The sequence below is a fragment of the Paroedura picta genome, chromosome 10, assembly GCF_049243985.1.
Source record: "Paroedura picta isolate Pp20150507F chromosome 10, Ppicta_v3.0, whole genome shotgun sequence".
Classification (NCBI taxonomy): Eukaryota; Metazoa; Chordata; class Lepidosauria; order Squamata; family Gekkonidae; genus Paroedura; species Paroedura picta.
In genome coordinates, this window is record NC_135378.1 from 27,972,042 (window position 1) to 27,981,229 (window position 9,188).

General features: G+C 45.1%; 1 protein-coding gene across 2 annotated transcripts in view; it reads left to right on the plus strand.

Moving 5' to 3' along the window:
* The window catches only part of GUF1 (GTP binding elongation factor GUF1), a 29,608-nt gene extending 20,638 nt beyond the window's left edge, over nucleotides 1–8,970 (plus strand). For both annotated transcript variants that reach the window (XM_077301845.1, XM_077301846.1), the window contains 6 exons: nucleotides 615–758; nucleotides 2,071–2,204; nucleotides 3,728–3,829; nucleotides 4,250–4,369; nucleotides 7,458–7,494; nucleotides 8,634–8,970. In XM_077301845.1, coding sequence (XP_077157960.1) covers nucleotides 615–758; nucleotides 2,071–2,204; nucleotides 3,728–3,829; nucleotides 4,250–4,369; nucleotides 7,458–7,494; nucleotides 8,634–8,771 — 675 coding nt within the window. In that variant the 3' untranslated portion in view covers nucleotides 8,772–8,970. The remainder of the gene's footprint in view (nucleotides 1–614; nucleotides 759–2,070; nucleotides 2,205–3,727; nucleotides 3,830–4,249; nucleotides 4,370–7,457; nucleotides 7,495–8,633) is intronic.
* The last annotated feature ends 218 nt before the right edge of the window (nucleotides 8,971–9,188 follow it).

The window sequence follows — 9,188 nt, forward strand, 5'->3', positions numbered from 1 at the left end:
CTGGGCGACCTTGGGCCAATCCCAGTTCTCTCAGCACTCTCACAGGCTCCCCTACCTAATAGGGTGTGTGTTGTGGGGAGAGGAACGTGGGCAATTGGAAGCAGCTTTGTGGCACATGAGGCCTGCTAGGTGACCTTGGGCCAGTCAAGGCTTCCTCAGAACTCTCAGCCCCGCTGACCTTACAGGATGTCTGTTGTGGGATGAGGAAGGGTTGGCGATTGTAAGGTGATTTGAGGCACGTGAGGCCTGCTAGGTGACCTTGGGCCAGTCACGGTTCAGAGCTCTCTCAGCCTCACCTACCTCACAAGGTTCTTGTTTTGGGGAGAGGTGCCTGTAAGCTGCTTTGAGACTTCTTAACGTAGAGAAAAACAGGGTAGAAAAACCGACTCTTCTTCTTAAGCAGTGGGCTCATCTCAAACAAATGTTTCCAGGGAAAGAGTCGATTGTGCCTCCTGTTTTAATGCAGACAACGTAGCGCTCCATCACTATCACAGTTAGAGAAACACCACTTTACAATCCGGTTCTGCTTCAGAATTTTGACTGAGGTTTTATGCATTCTGTGCTCGGCGGGCCGAACAAAATAGCACAGAATGGCTTCCTTCCCTTTTTTGTAGGCACATGGGGAAAATGAGATAACCATCATAAATCCCGCGGAGTTTCCCGATAAGCAAGCCGTGGTGGAATATTTGGAGCCTACTGTGATGGGCACCATCATAGCACCTGACGAATATTTGGGCAAAATAATCTCTCTGTGCCAGGTGGGTTTATCAATCTCGATTGTTCGCTTGCTTTGGGGTAGAAAGCATCGAGGCTGTGTTCCTTTTAAGGCAGGGGTAGTCAAGCTGTGTGCGTTTGCTGGCAGGGGCTCATGGGAATTGTAGCCCATGGACATCTGGAGGACCACAGGTTGACTACCCGTTTTAAGGGATCAAACCCTGTCATTTTCAAGCTGGCGAGGAACACTACAAGAACTGTCAAAAGCCCTGCATGCCAGCTTTCATTTTGCTAGGGATCTGGGGCCGTATCGTAGGTGGCATGCTTGGGATACCTGCAGCACCAGCTAAGCATGCATGGGCCTCATGATCATCTGTATGGAACGCATGTGCAAGCATTATAACTTGCCTAACACTCCTCGGGTGTGTTGTGCCACTCCGGAAAGATCGTTGTGGAATCTCTTTCTGAAACGTTTCCAGCTTGTCTGTGTCCTTTTGGAACTGTGCTTTTGAGCTGAACAGGTTTTTCCACGCACATTCATGGGGCACTGGGCTTTGTGTTCCGGAATGGGTGATTCTGTTGCTAATAGCCCAAAGATCTTTGGTCTTTTGGAGTAACATCTCACCTAAACTCGCACATTGACAGCTATGGTGTGATGTTATAATTAGGCATGTGTGATTTGGTGTGGATAGTCTGAAAAGTACCCGCATGGATGTTGAATCAGCCAGTTTTGGGACAAACCCAGTCAGAATTTTCCTACCATTGTTGTTAGATGGCCCGAATCAGCAGTTTAAAGGGAGAAATTTTTTTCCTTTTCTGTCTGCTCCAAAATCTAGGGAGGGAGAGGTGTTTGGAGTAGTTGCGAGAGCCCCTCTTCAAAGGCACCCCCACTTTTAAAAAGACTGGACTTTTGACCTGCATTGTTTCCAGTGGCGGGGGGGGGGGGGGGAAGAGATAATTCTCTGTTCTTGTCTTGCCATTTGAAACAGTGGAATGGAGGTCAGATGGATGGATGTAGAATTGGACCCTCTGGACCAGGGGTAGTCAACCTGTGGTCCTCCAGATGTCCATGGACTACAATTCCCATGAGACCCTGCCAGCGTTTGCTGGCAGGGGCTCATGGGAATTGTAGTCCATGGACATCTGGAGGACCACAGGTTGACTACCCCTGCTCTGGACCAATCTTTTGGAAACTTGGTGTTTTTTTTTTGAGGGGCGGTGGGAGAGGGTCCTGCAACTGTGCTGCAAATGTAGTGCACCTCTACCTCGAACCCCCATCCCACAGACTACAGAATAGACAGAGAGGGGAAATTTCTATTCTGTGACTCCCTTGCAAATATTGCAATCTCCTCCTAGACTCGAAGAGCTGTTCAGAAGGACCTGGTGTACATCGATGATCACAGAGTCATGCTGAAGTATCTCTTTCCGCTGAATGAAATTGTAGTGGATTTCTATGATGCTTTGAAATCCCTCTCTTCTGGATATGCCAGGTAACATCATTTTCATCAGATGGATACTCTGTTTGAGTGGGACTTTTGAAAGCAGTGCTGGAGAGGATGTGCCAGGTTGCTGGGGGATTTAAAGGTTTTTTGGAAGATAAGGGGTCTTTTTTTCCCCTCCCAGGCTGCAGAAGTGTGGGGGGATATTACCTCTCTTACTTAGAGCAGGCAGGCCTTGCAGGGGATGCTCACCATCTGTTTTCGGGATCTACCTATGTGCCTGAGGGCAAACAGATGGTGCAGGCTACCTCTGAGGCATCTCTACCATTAACAAGTTATTTCTTTGCTATCTCTTCGCTTTTCTTTATTTTAAGTCCTCTAGCACAGTGGTCCCCAACCTTTTTATCACCGGGGACTGGTCAACACTTGACAATTTTACTGAGGCCCGGGGGAGGGGTAGTCTTTTGCCGAGGGACGTTGCTGCTGCTGCCTGAGCCCCTGCTCCACTTGCTTTCCCGCCGGCACCCCTGGCTTCCCGCTGCCCACTGGGGGGCGCTGCCAGCAGTTGCTGCACAGTGCCATGCCGAGGGGGAGCCCGAGGCATGGCAGCCGCCGGAGAGCGCCAAAGGTGGGCCAGTGGTGAGTGGCAAGGCAGCAGCCCGGGAGGAGGACAAGGAGGACCTGCGGCCCGGTACCGACTGATGTGCGGACCAGTACCGCTCCTTGGACCGGGGGTTGGGGACCACTGCTCTAGCAAACACTAGTGGAATGAATGGAATATTTTAAAGGGCTGGGCAGGGGCACGGAATAGGAACTCTTACAGCAGAAAGAACAAATGAGCAAGGAACAAAATGATTCCTTGCTTTTTGATGGGAAAATGTCTTATGAAGCAGCCAGGATGGGAAAAGGTGTCATGCAGCAGAACTTTGAAAAATCACAGTTTCGTCTCATTGAGATCTTTAATGTGAGATAAAATAATTTGGCCTAAAAATTAGAATTTTTTTTTTCAAAAACCAACTCTCAAAAAACCTAGAGCAGGGGTAGGCAAACTGTGGCCCTCCAGATGTCCATGGACTACAATTCCTGTCAGGGGCTCATGAGAATTGTAGTCCATGGACATCTGGAGGGCCACAGTTTGCCTACCCCTGACCTAGAGCATTATATTTGTTGTTTTCACAGACATCTCATGGAACAAACCGATTCTCACAATGATTTTATTTCAAGTATTTCCCAGTCACCGCCCTCTATAAAACTTTGATGGTTAGCGCTTGAAGTGTTAAATAAACAGCGACTGTTGCTAAAGAGTCTAAAGTTTCAGCTGTAAAACAGTAATGCCAAGCATTAATAACATCAAAAGTTCAGACATATTCAACCTTTTTTGACTTGGTGTCCGGAGATAAGGTTGGTGCCAAGAGAACATTGCTGAACTGTTGCTAGCTTTGCATTGGGGGAAAATAATTCCCATTATATATATGTGTGTGTGAATCAGAATCTGAAGGCGCAAAAAGTTAAAAGAATAAAGTGTTCAAAGTGGTGAATGGGAATGGCTTTTTCCTTCCTCTGCCTCTCTTTAGTTTTGACTATGAAGATGCTGGATACCAGTCTGCCGATCTTGTCAAGATGGACATTCTTTTAAACGGAAATGCCGTAGAAGAACTGATAACCATTGTACATGAGTAAGTAGACTCCACAAGGACTCCTGCTTTCAAAGAAAGATAGGTATCTATTAGATACCAGCTGCAAATAACATGGGCAGTTTTCCATACCTTCTACTTGTAATTTGGGATTAAGGAGTCAAACAGTAAAACAAACCAATTCAAAGTGGAATGTGCGAGCTATCATGGAAAATGCATCCAAGGTTATTTTTCAGTGTAATTTTCTGGGTTTGATTGCATTCAATCGTTTTGTAATTGTATCCTCAGTGTTGTTGTACACACATTCCCAAATGTAATGCTAATTCTATTTCCTTTAGTGAATCCTACGTAAGCCTTGGATAGAATTTTTTTGCTATTAATCAAACACATTCTAAAACTGCCAGCAATGGGGTTTTGGTGATGATGCGAAACAGCAAGAATGTATTTTGTTTCCTTTTCCAGGGACAAGGTATACAAGGAGGGGAAAGCTATGTGTGAGCGCTTAAGTGAAATTATTCCAAGACAACTGTTTGAAATAGCAATTCAGGCAGCAGTTGGGAAAAAAATCATTGCAAGAGAAACGTGAGTTTAGTATCGCAGCTTTTAGAAATGTGATCTGCTTGACTTTCTGGTTTCTCCCCGGGTTTGTAATTGTTTTGAACATTTTGGAATGCTTATTTGACATTCTGACTGAAATTCCAGTTTCTTCATAGAATATAATGGAAGCAAAATTCAAATTATGCACCTCCATTAATACAGCATGTACTTTTTCCAGGTTTTCCTCCTGGTCCACAGGCAGGACACAGGCTTCAACCATAAAACATTTAAGGATATCACTAAATATAACCAGTTCAGTTTACCAACAAAGCACCGAAACAGGATGGTAAAAATAAAATTTAAAAACACAAACATTCTTCCTTGGTTAAAATTGGCCAACCACAGCTAAGGAGTCTGATGTACTGAAAATATTATACCCTTGTTGTTCAGTATCAACACCCTGAAGTTAGCCCACCTGCTACCTTTGTGTCAGTTAACACCAGAACATTGTTTTTTGTGAGTGTGTGGTTTTGTTGCCTATTAACAAATGTTCTAAAATAGGGTTGGTCAAACTGCGGCCCTCCAGATGTCCATGGACTACAATTCCCATGGGAATTGTAGTCCATGGACATCTGGAGGGCCGCAGTTTGATCACCCCTGTTCTAAAACATTCTTGAAAACTGACACTCAAGTTGCCTTCAAGACCGTCATCATTGGAGCACCATAGCATAGGATAGCCAGGTTTGGGTTAGGAAATACCTGGAGACTTTGGGGGTGGGGCCAGGAGTCGGCACTGGTGAGGGACCTCTGTGGAGTATAATGCTATGGAGTCCACCCTCCAATGCAGCCATTTTCTCCAGGGGAGACTTTCTCATCTTTTTCACCATTGAGAAACCCCTAAAACATTCTTCAGGCTTCCAGAAACCCCAGAAGTTGCATGATGGTGCAGAATATGGTTGGGAAGCTGTGTACATGCCCACTTGGGGCTCCACCCCACCCCACCCCACCCAGGCCCATGTTGGGGATGGGGACGGGTCATATCACCCGATAAATGTTTAACAAATTTAACAAACATATATATAAAAATTAATTAACTCGCATGCATTCAGGAATTCTTTCTGGGGCTGTCAAGAAAACCCAGCATTTCACGAAACCCTGATTGAGAAGGCCTGCTCCAGGGGAACTGATCTCTTTAGTCAGGAGATGACCTATAATTCCGGGGGAACCTCAGGTCCCGGCTGGGGACTGGCATCCCTTCCATCGTATGAATGGCAAAATAGTTTCACATTCTGTGTTAAAATCCTCCTCTTCTTTAGAATCTGTTTCCATAGAGGAGGTATGCGGTTTCCCCTGGCAGACAGGATATGGACTTCTCTCAGGCAAGCTATCCCTGGCATGCACGGGGTTTGCTGACTCCCAGTGGCTTCTGAAACTAATTGCAGTTCAAACCAACCAGACATGCTGCCAGTTCAGAAGCTGTAGCCTTCATCTGAAACAGCTAACTACTCAGCAATAAAGGAAATTGGTCTTTGGAGAGCTTCTGTGGCCTGTGAGAGACATTTCCTGGGGGCCATTTGCCACCTCACAAAGGATTTCCCCCCTCATCACAATACAGTGTCCTGCTGACCCCATTGCACTAGGAATCCCTGTGGGAACTGGACAAGAGAAGACTGCTTCAAGGGCAATAGGGTCTGGATCTTAATCAAGCCTGGACTGATTGCTGAGGCAAAACAGACAGACACAAGATGGTCTCTTTGTAACAGTGAACAAGGACAAAAAAACAAAACAAAACCCTCCCAAATCTTGCTGAGACTGGGAGGGGAAAAGATCTGGAGGTTATTGTGGAAAGTTCAGTGCTACGTGAAAAAGGCAAACTCCGTGTCAGGGATTATTAGGAAAAGGGATTGAGAATAAAATGGCCAGTCTTGTATGAGGCAGCCTCATTTTGAATACTGTGTACAGTTCAGGTCACCATATCTTTAAAAGTCTGTTGCAGAGTTGGGGGAAAAATGCAGAGGAAGGTGACCTAGGTTAGGGGTAGTCCACCTGTGGTCCTCCAGATGTTCATGGACTACAATTCCCATGAGTCCCTGCCAGCATTTGCTGGCAGGGGCTCATGGGAATTGTAGTCCATGAACATCTGGAGGACCACAGGTAGACTATCCCTGATCTAAGTGATTAGGAGGGTGAAACAATTTCCCACTGAGAAAAAGCTGAAGCGTCTGGGACTTTTCAGTTTAGAAGAGAGACCGCTAAGGGCACGATATAGAGGTTTATAAAATTATGCATGGGGCGGAGAGCATTGACAAAGATAAAATTTTCTCCCTCTTCCAAAATACTAGAACTTGAGGGCAGTAGGTTCTGGGCGGACAAAACAAAATGCTACTTCACCCAGAGGGTGATTAAAACATGGAACTCACTGCCTGAGAATTTAGTGATGACCAAAGGAATAAACAGCTTTAAAAGGGGATTAAATAGATTCAGAGAGGATAAATCTATTAAAGGCTAGTAGCCCTAGTGACTGAGGAGAATGTCTACCATGTTCAGAGGTACTAATCTTCTGAATTCTATAGCCGGGAGATGACATCAGGAAGGCCTCAGCCTCTATGGCCTGTTGTTGGCCCTCCGGAAGAACTGGTCAGCCACTGTATGAGACAGGATGCTGTACTAGAGGGCCCCCTGGTCTTATCCAGCAGGGCACTAAGAACCAAGTTTTTTGTTTTGTTTTGTTGTTTTTTTTTGGGGGGGGGGACACACAACCAAGGACTTAGGATTTGCATAGTACATGCCTCAGGGAAACTTTCTCAAGATGTTAATATATCACCACAGCTCTCTACTGCAAGTGAGTTACATACCAGACCTAGCTGCATCTGCCTAATGGTAGTGTTTCAGTCTTCATCTGAGATCTGCTTAGATCTTTAATTATCACTTGTTACACTAACCATTAAAAGGCAGCATATCTTACTTGGCTGCTATAGGCACAAATATTTCTGTTTCGTGGCATATTTTGTACACTTGGGTTCATAGCAGTTGGGATAAAACCCTGGGTCACATTGCAGAGAACCTTGACACTCAGAATTCCTGGATTTATTTATTTTTTTAACGTTGGAACTATCTGTCTTCTTTCCCTCAGGGTAAAACCATACAGAAAAAATGTCCTGGCAAAATGCGTAAGTAGCACCACCTTTTCTCTTTGTTAGAATATATGAGAAAGTAACATGCCTCCCCCCCCCCCCCAAGTATTGCCAGGTTGACTTGAGCTGCTGGCAGGGGTAGGGAAGGGCCATTCTGGGAGTTTCCTGATGTTCTGAAGTCACCCAGGAGTGACGAAGAGTGACACTCTAGCTTTTGGACAAAACTCTATGATAGAATTTCCATCAAACCATAGAGTTTTGTCGCTAAACCAGAGCATCTCCTCCCCCCCCCCCCCCCCGCATCACTTCTGGTGATATCAGCAACCCTCTTCTGGGTTCAGTGAGTTTGGGTGGGATTTCGGGGGTGTGGTTGTGAGCTGTGTCCAGAAAGCAGGCCCTCTATAGATCAGGCAACCTTAACCCAAGTAACTTATTCTTTGTGAATTCCAGAAAAACGGTATTTAGTGGTACATTAATATTTTGGGTTCCTCTTGATGCAGAAAGCTCCTTGGTTTGTTAGGTTAATACATTTGTTCAACATACTTTCTGTGTTTGTTTTTACTGTAAACATTCTCAAGTTCTGATTTTATAAGGGTTAGGGCAGGGGTAGTCAAACTGCGGCCCTCCAGATGTCCATGGACTACAATTCCCAGGAGCCCCTGCCAGCGAATGCTGGCAGGGGCTCCTGGGAATTGTAGTCCATGGACATCTGGAGGGCCGCAGTTTGACTACCCCTGGGTTAGGGTATCCTTGTTACGGCAGACTACCAACTTATATTCATTTTGTAAATCTTAAAAAATATGGAGTAACAGATGCCCCTGAACATCACAATTCTGTACAGAATGTCCAACTTTAAAAAGCACTTGAAAGAATGGTAGAAAACAGTTTAAGCTGAGAGACTGCAATTTCCTCCTTGAAGGAGGACATGTAGCTGATTTAAGGTTTTGTCTCCAGAGTATGTTCCCTTTTGTTTGGGCCAGAGGTATTGCATTAACTTGGACCACATAAAACTATCAATTCTTTGCTATCAGGTTTCTGTGGGGTCTTATCGGTGCAGTATTTGAATAAAGTATGATGGTCCTTGAAAAAAAGAAAAATATAACCGTTCCTCTGTTCAGTTTTATGCACTACCTACAGAGAGGGGAACAGCTAAAATGTTTTCTTTCTAAAAACAGTATGGTGGGGATATTTCGCGGAAAATGAAACTTTTGAAGAGGCAAGCTGAAGGAAAGAAGAAGCTGAGGAAAATTGGGAGCGTGGAAGTGCCCAAAGATGCATTCATCACCGTTCTAAAGAGACAGCCCGACAAGTAGTTTGAAAATCTCCCAATATTACTCCTTGCTACTTCAGGATAAGCCTGCAGAATGTTCAACACCGGGGATGCTGTTTGCAAACTGGCCAAGCATTGTTGAACCGTCTGTGCAATATGAGTGTAAATAATCCAATGATATCAAATGCTTTCTTAAATTGGACCTGACTGTATAATAAAACTTGATTTCTGGGACCTAGAGAGCCCCGTAGCTTGCTTTTAAATAAAACCTGTATCACAATCCAATATTGTGCGAGCTTGCAGGAAACTTCTGGAATATGAAGAATGTGAGCAGGTGCCACCATAAAATGCCTGCCAGGGACCTGGAGTAAGTTTTGCTTTGGGAAAGGGATCCTGTTGGTCACAATTCCTCAGCAAAGGGAGAGAATGTGGCTGAGCATGGAGTTCTAAGAAAGGCTCA